The sequence below is a fragment of the Temnothorax curvispinosus genome, unplaced genomic scaffold (assembly GCF_003070985.1).
Source record: "Temnothorax curvispinosus isolate PA1 unplaced genomic scaffold, ASM307098v1 QBEX01005549.1, whole genome shotgun sequence".
Lineage (NCBI taxonomy): Eukaryota > Metazoa > Arthropoda > Insecta > Hymenoptera > Formicidae > Temnothorax > Temnothorax curvispinosus.
In genome coordinates this window covers 88091-104844 of record NW_020215329.1, presented here as the reverse complement: position 1 = coordinate 104844, position 16754 = coordinate 88091, and the positions used below count along the sequence as shown (strand labels likewise).

At 37.7% G+C, this 16754-nt stretch overlaps 1 protein-coding gene across 3 annotated transcripts; it reads right to left on the bottom strand.

Annotated features, from left to right (window-relative positions):
- Positions 1-126: 126 nt before the first annotated feature.
- Positions 127-16122, bottom strand: LOC112454919 (constitutive coactivator of PPAR-gamma-like protein 1 homolog). 3 transcript variants are annotated; one of them, XM_025016559.1, is made up of 16 exons: positions 16030-16122; positions 14346-14773; positions 14074-14246; positions 13866-13979; positions 13556-13702; positions 13069-13438; positions 12576-12827; positions 12102-12485; positions 11878-12016; positions 11628-11753; positions 11399-11516; positions 11001-11301; positions 9601-9845; positions 7778-7906; positions 7121-7221; positions 127-6877 (listed from the first exon to the last, which is right to left on the bottom strand). In XM_025016559.1, exons 2-16 carry the CDS (start codon positions 14557-14559, stop codon positions 6727-6729), a joined length of 2964 nt encoding a protein of 987 aa, XP_024872327.1. In that variant the 5' UTR covers positions 14560-14773; positions 16030-16122; the 3' UTR covers positions 127-6726. The 3 variants fall into 3 exon arrangements, with proteins under 3 accessions (XP_024872327.1, XP_024872328.1, XP_024872329.1); XM_025016560.1 differs by having other exon boundaries at positions 12102-12482; XM_025016561.1 differs by lacking the exons at positions 127-6877; positions 7121-7221; positions 7778-7906 and adding an exon at positions 9099-9485.
- Positions 16123-16754: the final 632 nt, after the last annotated feature.

Below are 16754 nucleotides of genomic sequence, written 5' to 3'. Positions count from 1 at the left end.
GATTTCAAAAGAAATTATATTATTCGTATCAACATCGCGCGATGGAGCATTGTAAGCGGATAATCTGTAGTTGCAATAATATAGGAGGACGTACGCTCTCAGGAAGCAAAGTACTCGCTCAGGATATAATTTTTTCATATTCTTTTAATTGTATTTAAGACATGACAACACGTTTTCAATAAATCATTAAACTTTCGAAAATACCAGCCAACCATATCCGAATCTCTCGCCTCCTTCCTCTCCCTCCCCTCCCTCTCTCTCTCTCTCTCTCTCTCTCTCTCTCTCTCTCTCTCTCTCTCCTCCCTACTCGTGCTAAGAGCTTTCTTACAGGACTCGATTGAAAGTTTGTTATCTTTTACAAAAGCTGCACAACATGCCGCGCAGGGCTACTTTATAAACTGAACGCGGAGGACTCTACAAAACTTTAAATATTCTAATTTCGCGTGTGTATGTGTGTTGTGAGAGGTTGCGTTCGTAGAAGATAAATAAAGGGTTAAATATTATGCTCTTGAAAAAAAGGAGGAAACTTGAATTTATCTGCCAATTGGATCACGTGCTCTGCTCTCGCTTTCTCTCCCGGGAAAATTTCCGCACGTTAGTCGATGCGATGGCTCGCGAGGCACGAGAAGAGCGCAGAGCACTTGCGCTCCAAAAGTCAGATTTACAGCGAGTATCAATAATGCAATTTAAGTAGTTTCTAAATCGTTATAACATCCATTAAGAGTGCGTTTCGCATTTTATACTTTGAATAATCATTCGTACATATCTTTTTTTTCTCTCTCTCTCTCTTTGCAGTAATATTATATAGAGTTGCCACTACATTTATATTAATTATTTTACCTGCTACTCTCCAAATATGTATCAGTTTTTAAAAGTAGATTAAATGTGTCTTTAGAGTTACGATAATCTTTTCTTTTTTCGGTTCTGCCTCGTGTTCTCGTCAGCACTGATTCTCTTTGTTCTCTTTTCCCCTCTTGGCTTCCTTTTTTTTCCCAAATCGTGCAACAACCCTCCCAGGATCACGGAAGTCGTACGAATAATATAGAGTTACTCGGAAATTTACGCGCGCGATCCCTCGACTCGTCTCGAACTAGCGAAAGCATCAGAATCAGCTCTGCTCGACACCAGACATGACGTGGATATATGTTACAACAGTAAATCGTTTACAATGGTATTAATAATCCAACAAGAATACATCAATACAGCTGCGTTTATATTAAATGCGAGGACCGCGAATGGATCGGCTACGTACGACGTGGCGATCTCCCTCGCGGGTTAATCGATTATATCACGGCACGCGACGTGCTACAAATATAATTTTCTTCTTCGTGCGAAAAAAAAGGCTTCTCATTCTACTTGATAGATTCTATCCGATAATAGCACATCGGTCGGGGGGCACTGGAATGGTGCTTCAGAAAAAGGTGTGATTCGAAACGAATTCACAGATCGTGATCGCCACCGCTGACCGACCCATCCAAGTCAAATTATATAATTATCAATAACAGCTGAGCGCATGTACAGTTCTTTCGGATCAACGAACGATCATCCGCCCTCTTCCTCTCCCAACCTTCTTTCCCCTTCGTAAAACCGGAAACTCGAGCGACAGGCGACTATTCCGAAACACGGTGCACGTGCCTCAAGTTGAAAAGCTTGAAAGGGCGTTTCTCTTCTCTCACACAGATACATCCACATAAATGTGTAATAGGCGTATATTTCGTTCATCTTTATATATATATAATTAATATATCCCATGCGCTTTCGCGTCGTTACATTTTTCCTTTCTTCGGATATAAGAGAAAGTAAAAAAAAAAAAGAAAAGAAAAGAAAAGAAAACGGAGAAAACAAACGTACTAATGATTATCAAATATACACATGTTATCGCGCGTATGCGGGTAATCTTTTCCTCCCCTATGAAAAATAATAGCGTAGTATTATACGTTATGTAATATTTAATAAGAATATTATAAGGTGTGTGTCTCGGGGCCCACGTGCGTTTTTTTTCTTCATCTACATCGATATCTTTTTTTCTTTTTTTAATCTTTTTACTTTATTACATTATTACTTGCGCGTTCGCTCTATCTCGTTACTTTAGTTTATATCTCATATTACGTATATAAGCAAAGCTACGTTAAGGAGGAAACTTAAAATTTTAGAGTGTCGAAGGCGCAACCCGGAAGCTGGCCCCTCTCTTTCGTTCGTATGCTTATAACGTCGGATCGCTATGAAAAAATCGATTCTACTCGGTATAGGCTACGGCGGTTAGAAGTTAAAAGATAAGGAAAAACACGCGGGTATACATATATGTGACACGATGCCCGTCTCTCTCTCGTCGCGTACACATCTAAAGAATACGCGAAACGTAATATATAATACACGTTTTTTTTTCTTCTTCCTTTTTCCTCCCCTCAACCTCAACTACCATTTAAAACAAGTTATTGAAATTAAACATCAATCTTTTTTCTTTCAAGATTCTCGCGGGGCAACCTAAGGCACTATAAGGTATAAAAGAAAGAGGACGGTAACTTATATAGAGATGTGTAAGAAAGCGGGACTTTTTCTTCTGAATAAAGGATTCAACTGTTTGTGAATACATGTTTGCAAGTGTTACGTAACGTGAATCCTATACTCGGCGGTACATCGTTTAATACTCCGTGCTAGAAAAGTAGCGTCGAAACGAAATGAGACGTAGCCGTTTCCTTTGGAAAAATCGAGCGCGTTATATTTCGCAACGACGTCTCGTATATTAACGCGCGCGACACGTCGATCTAAAATGACGTCCGCGCGATTCAATCAACCGTTTCTTCGTTACACGACAGTCGTTTTGTCATTCCAGCAAGATTATCGAGAATTTAGTATTTACTTGGTGTATACAATAAATTTGTTTTCCTGTTATTACGTATCTGTTCACAACACACAATGTTTCAAAGATCATTATAGATTGTTACTTCATAAATACGATAGATTATTTATAACTTTTAACGGTATGTTACGGTATTATCATAGACGACTTTCGTGGGCCCCACTTTTCTACTTCGTTCAACAAAAAGCAGGCGGCTTGCGCGCCTGTTTTTTACACGTCGTTAATGCTTTATGCGAGTTTCCTTGTTTTCAACATTTCTGCTTTCTGTTGTATGTTCAAATGTGAATTCTCTTTTTCTTTTTTTTCGTTTTTTCGGCTTTTGCATTACGCTTCGCGTTTACATTAAATTATTTCACGTTATTATTATTGTTGCATACTCGTATCAGTAGCAGCGGCAACTGTTCACGTTGCATACGTTCGTTATTTATGTCTTTATTTGTTTTATATCCGGTATTATATCAATAAGAGTTCGATTTCTCAGAAAGAAAATCATCTATCTTTACGTAAAAGCGTAAAGTGGCGTTTTACTCTCAACGTCGTATTTCGTCAGATTCAAGAAGGTCGGCTTCTAGTACGTGTTATATGTATTTATGTGTGCAACATGTGTGTACGCGTTCGAAACGAACGCGGCTTTGTCACGTCTCGAAATTTACCTTTAGAAAGGAACATCGTATCGGCGATCGATATTTAGTGCATTGCAACGTACCTTGCAAAGTAATCGTAAGCGTTCGTACGCTAATCGCACGTGTTATGAGACTCGAATGATTACAAAAATCATATTACATTTATCCGTGAAACGTATGATTTACAGACGCTCGTCGAGACAAATACGTGTTAAGCAAACGTTGATTACTTCGCATATGCATCGCGTATAAAACAGTCGACGTATTTCCACTTATACTCTGCGCGCACATCGAACCTGACATTATATTATGTTATAATTCATTTCTCTGTTATTCATATATACGTTACATATCTTTTTTTTTCTTTCCTGTTCCTACATGCAACTCAGGAAACTGAGAGCTTTGGAAATGTAGGAGAACATGGGATTCGTTTTTTCTTCTTTTCGGCAAATTTATCCGCGGATGTCATTTTCTTAACATGCCATTTAAAGCACTTTCGTCTGTCTTTCTTCACCCCTCCCCTCTCTCTCTCTCTCTCTCTCTCTCTCTCTCCGTCTCTTTCTCACAGAATGATGTTGCTCCTTTAACTATTCTCAGACTCGTCAACTGTCACTTTACTCAAATTATATTAAGGTTCTCATTGTCCTAATGCATTTTACGCAATAACAAATCTACAAAAATATAACATTTTATCTTATCATCATATCTCATTATATTATCTCAATAAATGGTTTTCTCTTTTTACTCGCTTTAATCACCTTCGTACACACGTCTTAGACATGTGTCTGCCTCGTCTTTGTTACTTATTTTAATAATCGTGTTCTGTCGTGCTGTCTTGTTATTTCGCTGTTATATATCATTTCTATTGATAAAAGAACCCTCGTTTTATCTCTTTTAAACTCCGATGATCTTTGGTAGAAAGTCTTTTAGACTATTCTACACATAAATAGCATATTTTTAACATAATCATCTCCTATTCCGATGCGTACGAAACATCAACGCATCTGGATTCTGTATATATACAGTATATATCACGCACACTACGTCACTTATAAAGCAACTGTTTATATGTACAATTAAACGAAAAATGTTTTTCGAAATATGCTACACTAGACGTGCGCCCAGAAGCTCGTTTTCTTTTTTAAACGTAATAAAATTAATTCTTTCTTTAAATATTTTATTTAACAACCAATTTGTGACATTTTATGTGTTATGTCAATTTTCATCAAACTAAAATGTCGAAATTGATTTGATATATACATCTCATATTATACACGTATTATAATATAAATATTATATATAATATGATAATATTATATATTTATAATATGAAACGTGTATCATTCAATTTCCGTCACAAATATAAACTTGTTTATCATATAAAATTAATTTTTATATATATAATATGTTGTTATATATTATAATATAGTGTTAATATAAACTTAATAAACTAAATGTTTCTAATGGTTTTAGAACTAACAACGTATACCATATATGCACCGTAGTGTAGCATATTTTCTAAACAACATGAGGCATATTATAAGGATTACTTCTCAACAATCTCTTATATTAGACACCCTTATGATAAGCCTCAAGTCTGTTGTTAGATAGAAACAGTATCGTATCTAAACCTTAAATTCCATTCGAGAAACCCGTTCGCACACGTCTCCAACGCAAATAAATATATGATCTAGATCACGTACACACATATACATACGGTAAATATATCCGTATTTATACGTGTTTATAACGATATAATAACGATGTATTGCCACGTTTATGTACATCATTATCGTGGCGCTCTCTCTCTCTCTCTCTCTCTCTTTCTTTCTCACTCTCGCCTCCTCTCTCTCTCTCTCTCTCTCTCTCTCTCTCTCTCTCTCTCTCTCTCGCTCTCGCTTTCACTCGCTCTCATTCTTACTCTTACTCTCGTTCTCCTTTTTCCTCTTTCTCTCTCATTCATTCTTGTACGTGCACACGCTCTAATCATGCACAATTTTCTCTCATGCACTCGTACTCAGGTACAATACATTTACACGCTTTACACAGGCACAACTTACGTATAATATATATGCATGAGAACTCTAATCTAAATAATATATGTATATATATAAATATATATTTTACCTATATGAAAAGCATCAGTCTCCATGTGCTACGGACTATCTCAGTGTCCCGTCTGACATCGTTTTTATCTACAAAAATCACGTATGCGCTATCATGTGTAATATGGCGTATATATATGTGTGTCCATGTGTATATCAGACTACTTCCCTTGTCGATCAGATCGACGCACTGAGATACATCGTAGCGAGCATTTCATATAATACCGGAAAATATATATTTTCATGTAAAAAAAATAATCACACTTCTTAAGAATTAAATACTTATAGCAGCTGAGACGATTTGTTCTGAGTAGTAAAATTAGCGCACGCATACACTAATCAGTCGAGTTCCATTCCATGGTACGCCGAGCAAGGTTAGCTCGCTCGCATTTTTTTTAGCACAAGCACGATTTTTTGTCTTTCTATCTTATACAGAGTGGTACGTTTGGCAGTGAGGACATCATATATCGCATACGTCAATAACGGGTAAAATCTTTACATCGTGCCGCGTGCTATCGAGACACCGTAAGTAAAGATTTCTTGTCGCCTATTATTAGATCAATATTTTGGACCCATCAGAGCTTTAGAGCTCGTGTGCATGTAACATTTAGAGACAGAGACAGAGTTTTTAAATAGCTATCAATGTTTTAAAGATAAAAAACTGTTTTCTTCAATATATTTTACATTAATTTCTTATTAATGTATTAAACTTCTATATTAGTTTTAATTAAAAAAAAAAGCCAGATACGTGCAAATAAATTTCATATAATTCCAAGTCATGATAACTGTTACCGATTATAAATCTGCTCTACATTGTCTGATATCAAATGGTAACAGAGTATTTGATCAAGTCTAGTTGGAATAACGTTTTTGATAAGCCGTATAATCTGCGGATAATATACAGATTTCCCCGAAAAGTATCAGCCAAAAAATTTTGATCTAAATTAATAATTAATTTAATTTAATAATATTAAATTTTGTACGTAAGACGTAACAAAAACTTTTGTGTAACACGTTCGAAAATCGATATTTAAATGTTACTGGTGCACACGTGCTCAGAATATATAAGTAGATTGTTAACAGTCTTGAGTCATTATTTGGGCGTACAGTCATTTTTCGAGAAGTTTTTCTTTTATATCTAATTTTCCGTGGCAACCGCAGTAACGAGCGGTGCGTCGCCTTGTCCCTTTTCCATGCCTTTACCATTCTCTACTGCATCATCAAACTGACCTGGTACTGGCAGTGCGTCTTTTGTCAGTAGTGCACGAGCGTTGTCGGTTTGAGTTTCACTGAAAACAAAGTATACACGTATACAAGTCGTTATATTAAATCTATATAATCTATACACGTATTTTGTTAAATAAAAATTAAATTGATTAAAAATATATTATCAAAGAGAAAGAGACAAGTTCTTTATAAAATGAGCATGATAAAGCCAAAGATTTTCTTGTGCCGCAAAGATCACGAAATATTTGATTATGAAGTACATGTGGCGATGTACTTTAGGATAAAGGAAAGCTTCAAACACTCACTTATACGCAGTAATTCCATCAACAGTGATACCACGCCCCTTGCTGTCTTTCTTCTCAGTTTCCTTGGTCTTCTTAATAGTAGTTTTCTTTTTGCTAGACACCTAAATAATTAATAAAAATATATTTAAAATTTCTATATATTACTAGAAAACATATCAACGTATCCTTTCTCTCGATTTCGATGAGATTTAAATATACTGCAATATAGATAAAATATAAGATAATAAGATAATAAGAAGCACATATTTTTTAGATATATATGTTCTCTTGTAAAATGTAATATTTCACATTTTCGTAAAAGCGTACATTAAGAAATACGCAGACGAGCAGAAGAGTCGTAGTGCATAAGACCCGGAGCATCTCAATGATAAGAACAATCTCTCGGTAAGCAAAAAATAAAATTTCCAAGCTACGTACTCGCGCTAGATATTTTTCTCGTCTTATACGCCTACAAAAATTTCAGAAATATTTATAGTTTAAATTACGTTTATTTGTGAATGTATGTCAGATTAGCTATGCGTGTTATTTCATTGTGTTCAACTTTATTCAACACGCAAAAACGTTATCGGTTTAAGTTCTCCGGTAAGGATTCCAAATTCGATTTCGTGTTTTCATCACCGCCGATATTTTTCTCGTTTACCTACAAGATATTTTTACCTTCATTTGAGTCTTTTTGCCACGTCCAGCGATCGGAGCACGGGTAGCCCCGCGTGTTTGAAACGTCGGTCGGCTTATCGGATTAAATCCACGAGGAAGACCGTATTTAAGTCCACCAATAGAAGTTACCTACAACACACACGTTATCTTAATTATAATACATATAAACGTCATTGTCTAAATAAAATACTATAATATACTCTAAGAATGATTTCTAGGTCAATGTTTCAGAAGGAAAACCTAGAAATTCAAAACAAGAAAGTGTTATATGAACACAGATCGTTTAAACTTCATTTTTCGAGTTGTATAAAAAAAAGCCCAAAATGTTCATTTCCCACTTAAGCACGCTATGGTATGTTCCAACGTCTGACGGCGACGTTTAATATAGTCCGATATATTTAAATCATAATACATACTACAGGTTTTTAAAATGGTTACATGTCTCGTCTAATTTATATTATTTCTCATTTTAAATTACATTTTAAAATATATATTTATGTAAATTTATCTTTTTCTCACGTAAATAAAATTAGACAGACGTATAACATGTGTCTTATATAGTATCCTCAAGAAATCGTCAAAGTTATTTATATTTTGACAAGAAATAACGCAAACTAAATCCACGTCAAATGCAGAAAAGGTAAATTAATCTGAAGTAACGTGGAATGTCATATTTCAAAAGTTAACGTCTTATGAGAACACGCTGCAGAAGAGTCGAAACAACTTACTTTTTATCAATACGTATGACCAAAATTCATTATTTTATATTAGATTCAGCATTTTTTTATTCAAGTAATATTTGTCTTAAGATTTTCCAAAAAACGAAAAACGACTCATACACACGCGCGCGTACTTTTACCTTGTTAACGTCCTCACAAATATTAATTTTAGTTTTTAATAATGGTATATATGTGTAAAATCATATTTCTATATCGATAAAAGTTACGATATAACGATATACGTTGAATACGTAAATTACAAATACACACGTGTATATAACTTGAATTATCTATTAGGTATAAGAATACGAGGCAAAAAAAGAATATATAGTGTTATACGTATCGTTCTCGAAAAGACACGTAATTTTTAAAAATAGATAAGTAATGTTTTTATCTACAATATTTTATATATAACTGTATATGCACGTTTATATGATTTTATTACATCGTTTAGTTATTTAAATACCTACATGCTTCAGAAATACATGCTTTGTTTTATTGAAAGACTACCTCGAAAAGAGATAATATATGTATTACCTAAAAAGAATATATATATAAAGGAACACCAGTTATAATACTCTGAATTAAAATATATATAGAAACCTTTATTTTAACAGTGTCCATATTACATATAAAAAAACATGCGATAATACAAAATCGCAATCTACAAAAAAAACATTATGTAAATATAAATGTCAAAATACGTTCTTTTTTTCATTCTAATAAAGCAACACGTATAAAGCCGCATAACGAGGATAACGTATCTATCCTCCGCTTAAAATATACATTCTCAAATACATACGTCGATTTATTTCCATGATGTGTCGAATGTCTACATATAAAAACTATATAAAAACTATATAAGCAAGTAACTCTGCATTAAATTGATTTACGTGATGTCCCTCCTAAATGCACGTATTATCCGATCACGCCAGCGACGTTAAATAGTGAAAGCGGACTACTCAATATCTCGAACGTTCCCCTAAAATCTGTCCAGAATATCGTCATCGTGTGCTTCTTACTCCATATACACGCAACGATATCGAGCCATCGTTATGAACGTGCACGACACATACCCTATTGAAATATGTTGTTATATCTTACCTGCGGTGGAATTCGCCCACGTGGGTGCCCCTGCAAGGGTTGCGGAAGTCGACCAGGCTGTCCATAATTCGGGCCCCATTGACCAACTACGACACCAGCGATTTCCAGTTGACCACCACGCGAAGGGATTGGACGACGCATTAAACCGCGTTGCGGTAACGTGCCACTGCCACGACCGCGCATTAACCCGTCATTAATGGTACAGCTAGCAGGCAAAATATTGGAGGGAACTGATACACGAATACCTGTGATAATAATAAGTAAGATTATTATAAATGTCACGTAAACGAGAGGATAAAAATTATATATTATGGACAAAGAAGAAAATGTTACGTAAGAGTACGTTTTGTTACAAAGAGATTCGTAGTTCTTAATACGCGTAGCATTACTTTTTGTTACATATTAATCTGCGTGCATATAACAAATATATTTTCTTATGTACAGCACGTTTGTTTCATATAAAAAAATGTATCACGTGCATCACGTTATCGGGATATTTTATCGCAGTTTTGAGATTCGTAGGGTTATATTGATGAACCTCACGAAGCAACATTAGCTGCCTTTGTTCTACTTCCATCCGAAAACATCCTATTATAAAAGATCATAGGATGCTAAGGAAACTGGAAGAGTTCTTAATGAAGAGAAAAAAAACATCGGCGAAGGGTACGTATAACTCGAACGTGTTTTACCTATCAAATAAACTGTACCACGTAGGGCCGATATCACAGTCCCCGCGTAACGTGATTCTCCGCGTAAACTCACTCTTCGTCTCTTTCTAGGGAAACAGTTAGAAAGAGATGCAGAGTGAGTTTAATCGGAGGATCACGTTACGCGGAGACTGTGATATCGGCCCTATATCTATACAAGTTGTTATATTAATTCTTTTTCTCTTTTTCACTTTTTTCTTTTCACGTAATGGCTGGGGGCCGTACTCCACATCGATTTGTACGCGTCAGGTCTTGAGATTCAATCCCGACTCTCACTTTATATATTTAACTCGGTTTATAAGAGATAAGAGATACCGCGCGTTACTCTGTGTGAGAGTGGTGAACGTGGTACGTGTACGTGAAAGTTTCGAATTTGATTTCTCATTTCACATACTATTATCATACGGATTTTAAATTTGTAATGATCCTCCAAGATAGAAGTTGGGTGTGAATCTAACAATCTTTTAATTTGTTAGTAACCTAACTGTTGAGGAAAAGAAACCTTCGGATTTTAATTCAGAAGGCCAAGACTCAAAGACTATAGCGCCCCAATAATAATACGTATTATTATTATGAGAGAAGAGATTAATAAGAGAACGTAAAGAGTCAAGAGTTTCGAAAAACTACGTCCTACGTAGAGACGGATAAATAAAGAAGGAGAAAACATGCATGGCTGAGAAAAATATGATATACCTGGTGTGACAGGTAAAGGTGGTCGTGCAAACACAACGTTAATTCCCTCAAGTATAGCTTTTCTCATCCTCTCGACCTTTACAACGCGGTCGATATGACCGCTGCATAATTCCAATAAGTTTTTGGCGATAGTAGCACGAGCCAACGTATGATGGAACAATTTTCCGTCAAAGTAAAGCCAAGGACAGCACATTAACCATGGAATCGGCGCGCCACAAGCATCGTTCGCTAACAATGCGGTCTCGACACCAGCCATGAATAAAGTAGCCAGTTGTACACCGCGTGATGTCACTAATGGAAGCTGTATACAGATGACATATTAAATGTCAGCCTATTCAAACACTGCCTGAACCAATACTGCTGTAGTGTAAAAAAATTGTACGATATGTTTATTTTACCTGCAAATCCTGCAAATACTGAGCATTCATAAGCTCGGGTGAAAAGGCTTGCGCAATGAAAGCGTCTAACTCCTGACGGCGCAAGATTTTTATTTTGTCAGAAAAAGACATAATGTATCTACGAAAAGAACACGTGAAAAAAACATTTGTTAATCAACGTAATTCCAACATTAGTTTCAAAAAGAAAATTTTGGTAAAAGCGACCGAAATAAGCACATTTGATGTTTACCTTAAAACACAGGCCATGACCAGTAGATGTTGCGGTACGTATGAAGTATTTAGCATGAGAGGCGTGTCTGATCTCATACAAGTCAGGAAACCCCTAAGTCTCCGCCGCTTATCATCTATGACTGTGCTGAAGAACAGGAAACTTTGTCAGTTTATAAAACTTATGCGAGTCTACAGAAAGTTAATTAATTCTATAATTAATCCACAATCGTATTATGTATATCTAATTTAATCGATATAAAACCACTTACCCAAACCACAAACGTTGAATCGTAGGCACGCCCCAGCCAATCTGCTCTGCTTTCACTAATTCAGGAGTCTGATATGGATTGGACTTGGACCATACCCACTCTTTTATTATTACATCCGGTATCTCAACCTGTTCACTATCTGTTTGAATGAATTTGCAAAATAAAAATTTAATACAAAAAGACGCGCGAATCTCCATACGTTGTAAAACCAACATCGTACTTACCACCTTTTTCTTTACTTTTCGTAGCTAGATACATCCGGTGATGGAGATTAAAAAGAATTGCGTACACCATTTGTCGAATTGGTCTATAAATCACATGAATAGAAGGAAATTCACGGTGATTCTCGTCTTCTAGAAGAACCGGTAATTTGATTTCACCAGCGATGAGAATTTGATAGATGTACGGTGACATAAGCCCCTTCTGATGACGTTCCGAGGCGGTACGCATAACTTCTGGTGATGTAGTAGGAATACTAGTCGCGTTCTCCGGTTGTCTCGCAGATGCGGCTGTCGCATGAGATGGCGATGTCGCCGAGGAGCTACTACTCGAACTTGACGAGCTTATCAAGAGATTGTGAGTACCATTGATGACATGTCCGTCGCCTGCTTAAAAAATTCCAGACATTTAAAATGGAATATTAATAAATCATAGACAAAAGCCGTCGAATTTTTTTTTCTTTTTTTAAACCGACATACTTTGCTCTTCCTCTGTACGTATGGCATCGACATCTCCGTGACCTTGAATACCAGGTGGATCGATCACAATTTGCGGCGCCGTCTTTGCATTAGCCGTTGCCTGTTTGTACGCGTTCAAACTTTCACGTTCGCTTTCCAAAGTTTCAGAGGCAAATCTCGACGTCTCCAACGTAGAATCACCTTCCGAACCTGATGGTATGTCGGATAAGTTTGCGTGAGTCTGTGTGCTCGGTTTGGAATCCAGTTTGTGGACTGAAAAAAATCAGTTTTTTAATACTTATTTTCAATATAAACTTCATTAAAACTAAAGCTAACAATATATAGATATATATGCACGTACCATCTACTTCTATGTTCAGTTTTTAGAATTCTATTTTAAAAGCTAAAACGTTTACTTTCTTTGTGTAAAACAATGTTTATGAATAGAAAATATTCTCCAATAGTATATCCCACGTTTGAAATATATTGGACGTTAATATTAAAAAGCACTCACTTTTTGTCGGTTTCACAGGCTTATAATGCAAAAATCCCTCTTTTGTTCCGTTTAAATAGTATTGAACAGATTGTCTCAATTTTGAACATCTTGGATCGGAGACGGAACCAAACACCTTTTGCGAGACCACGTCCAATTCTGCAGATGGAAGTTCCTTGACAAACGTCGCAATTATTTTAATCATTTGTTCAACGCTTGTCTTATTCAGCACGTTGGTGCTAATATTGTTATTTTTGTAAAAATCGGCCAAGTCGTTTTCGGTCAATATGTAATTTCCAAGTAAAGCTGCCAATATGCACAGTCTGTCAGATGGTATGTTGAGAGCTTTAGTGAGTTCAGAAAGCATATATTCTTTTGTATCGAGAGAACCCTATAATAAAAAAAATATATATACATATGTATATATATATATATATATATAGACGTCGTTGGACGCTGTAAATTATCACACAAAATACATTATTTTTCGTACTGAAAAATACCGTACCTTGTACGTAAGTTTTAATTGTTCGGATGAGAAATAACGTGGAGGATCGAATGCAGCGTATTCCGCATCATCAGCTATCAGTCCATTGTACGTATTCTCACGACAATAAGCAATGACTTCTTGGTGATGGTCGTCCATGCTACTCAACTGTTAAAATAGTAATAATGTTGGATTAGGTAACGTTTTATAGATTTTTAAAATTATTGTACGCAACGTACACTACTCTACCACGTTTTAATTAATATTTCAACTGCAAATGCAAAGATATGATAAAAAAAAAAAAAACAAAGACAGATATTTGTCAACTTACAACTGTGACATTCAGATGCCTGAGAGCCATACGTAAACTGGTCCTTAAACATACAGGAGGAGTCCACCAGATTTTCGGTGGCGGCGTACCTTTCGTTGTTATATGTTTCAAGACCTTAATATTTTAAAAAGACTTGATAAATTTGACGTGCTGTCCACATACACGTGATTTGAAAATGTACGTCACGTTAACTGTGCAACGAACTTACATTGTTAACTTTAGCGCGTACTTGCAACTGATGTTGCACCCAATCTGCTCTCCGAAGAGGTTCGAAACATCCATTGAAGAATACAGCTACCTCCAAACCCGACATTTCCATTGCTTGTATAAGAACAGCAAGAAATTGAAGCATACGGTTCCATTGTCCACCACAAGCCCAATCTGTATTTTTAGTAATAATATTATTAATATTTAAACTGAATGTTCTTCGTAAGAATTCAAGAATAAGAATTTTGCAAAGCATGTTATTTTATTATTTACCTGAGAAAAATCCACCGTACAATCGATCCAAGCAACATTCTCCGTCGAGAACCAGTCTCAATTTACCGAAATTATGCAGCTGCTGTCCTTTAATCACACGCGTGCGCTGTGATTTTTGAGCGACCATACGCGCTATTTTCAACAAGTCTACAGGTATAGATCCCCCACGTACGCACGTGCTGGCCAGGAAAGTTTGCAAGTCTTGAATGCCCATGTTTTTAATATTTCCGACGTGTATACTCCAGTCACGAGTCACGTTAAGTTTGCTTCAGTTTTTCTTTATGTACACAATAGCTTTTTAACTATCTTTATAGGTTGCTTATTTTTCTGTCTTAAGACCAGCACAATGTTTGCTCTTTTATGGTCGGTATGTTTTTGAAATGTTTTAAGACATGAAGAAACCTAATTCCACGTTCAAAAGTTTCAATCTGCAAAAGAAAAGACGTGGTACGATATTCTCAGAAGCGATATCAATAGAAAGTTGGTAAAGAGGTTGTCGATGTTACACGCGTTCTCAGTGAGCAAAGTATTGGCAGTCAGCAGTCTCGTAGCAGTTTGTCAGCGGCAACCGAGCAAAGTCTACGCTCTATACATCGTTTTGTAACCATCAAGATGGTATTAATCTATTTAAATATAATATTACGAAACAGCAAACTCTGCTCAGTTGTCGCACTCGAGCACGGAGCACGGAGCACGGAGCACGTATCATCTTCCGTTAACAGATTTGAGATTTTGTTATATTTCTTGTTAATATTCTGTCGACAAGATTTGTAGCAGATGCTTGGAAAAATCTGTTTCTAATAGATTTGATTGTCCAGAGTCCATACAGTCTCGACCGTGACCAAACGAGCTCTATCACGGTCAGCTGTTAGACAACGACAACTCCATTTGCTTAACATTCCTGATTTTACATTTTACAAGTACTAATAAATAAATAAAAAGAGGGAGAAATCAAGCGACATAATTTATTTGGCTCGCAAGACTCGCTGCCTCGTAACGTACGTCCCTCTTCCCCTCTCCACGTCCTGCCTCGTTCTTTCCCACTCCTTCTCAACGAAATGACAATAGCAAGCGAGAAATTTCTATCTCTATCATCTGTGTCCCCGTTCCCCGTGTGGCCGTGTCCCGTGGACCGGCCGTGCGGAAGGGCGAAGAACAGCGAAGAAAGCGTCGCGTCGGACGTTCGAGGGAGCGGTCGGAGCCGGGGCCCGGGGCGCCCGCGCCATTTACTTTGTTGACGCGCACGTCGGGACTGTCGGGACTGTCGGGAGTCGGGAGATTGATGTTGACGCGTTCACGCGTTCACGCCGCTCCGCGCCGGCTGGCCTCTCTCGCGAGCACGCGAGAGGACCGGTCCCCCATGATGGTGGGATGGACCCAGCCCCGGGGACGGGGACCGTTCGTGTTAATATGTCGAACGAAAATGCCGAATCGGGAGCGACGGAAACGTGACGGAAACGCGAGGGGCGCGACAGACGACCGGTAAACAGAGACCAAACACCAAACAGACGAATCGGAGCGGTCGTCCTGGCCGTGGTCGACACGGACACGGAGTATCGGTCGCGCGCGGCTGATCGTAAAGCGTCACGGAGCACGCGGGACGTGCGGCCGTGCGGGTTCCCGGGGGCCGCGCGAACACGTCCGGACGGTCCGGGCGAGCCAGCGCGACGTGCCGCGTACTTACGTTAAATTAGCGATAATCATCGTGGCCCCAAAGAAACACAAAACACACGGGCTTTCGGAGTTGGATGACGTCGGAATCGAAAACGGAAATGACCACCCCGGTACCGGTGGCGCGCGCGGCGACCGCCCGCCGCCCGGCACGCGTCGCGGCCGTCGCGCGCGGTCCGTCCCGCCGATTGGCCGGTCCCCGTCGCGGCCCCTTACGTCACGAGCCGAGAGCCGATCCTGGGGCAGCTGGCTCCCATGGCGGCCGGCAGGCCGGAACTGCGCGACGCGCCATTGTTTCAAAACGCGAAAACGCGCGTCAGCGTCCAAAATTATTCCTCGCTAACGAACACACTTGTGCTCGCGACTGCGTTAAATTACGTACTCTGTTTGACAAAAGCTGACATTTTTTTAGCACGAGAACGTGGGTACGTATATTGTACGTGTATTGTATATTTATGTTTCGTGTTATCTCGTAAATTTTTAAGCGCTGCGTTATGGCGTTCCTAGTACTTGTTCTTGTTTAAAGCGTCTATCGTTTCCTTTACTCTACGACTCTACGTGATTCATTCCACCATCAAACGTATAACAAAATTTTCTACTTTTATAAACGTACATGCAAACATGAATACCTTTTTAACAATATCATACATTTTTATGGTTCCCGAGATATCTGTAACACTTTAGCCATCTTGCATACATGTTTGTATTATAAATGTTGCAATAAAGTTTGTAATATTT

What these genes read in the sequence shown, in the direction of transcription:
- LOC112454919 (XM_025016559.1), bottom strand. Translation starts at nt 14,559, where the DNA reads ATGGGCATTCAAGACTTGCAAACTTTCCTGGCCAGCACGTGCGTACGT. An exon ending in AGTATTTGCAGGATTTGCAG is followed by an intron (nt 11,302 to 11,398) that starts GTAAAATAAACA and finishes ATCTGTATACAG; the next exon opens with CTTCCATTAGTGACATCACG. An exon ending in GCAAAAAGACTCAAATGAAG is followed by an intron (nt 7,222 to 7,777) that starts GTAAAAATATCT and finishes TTAATTATTTAG; the next exon opens with GTGTCTAGCAAAAAGAAAAC.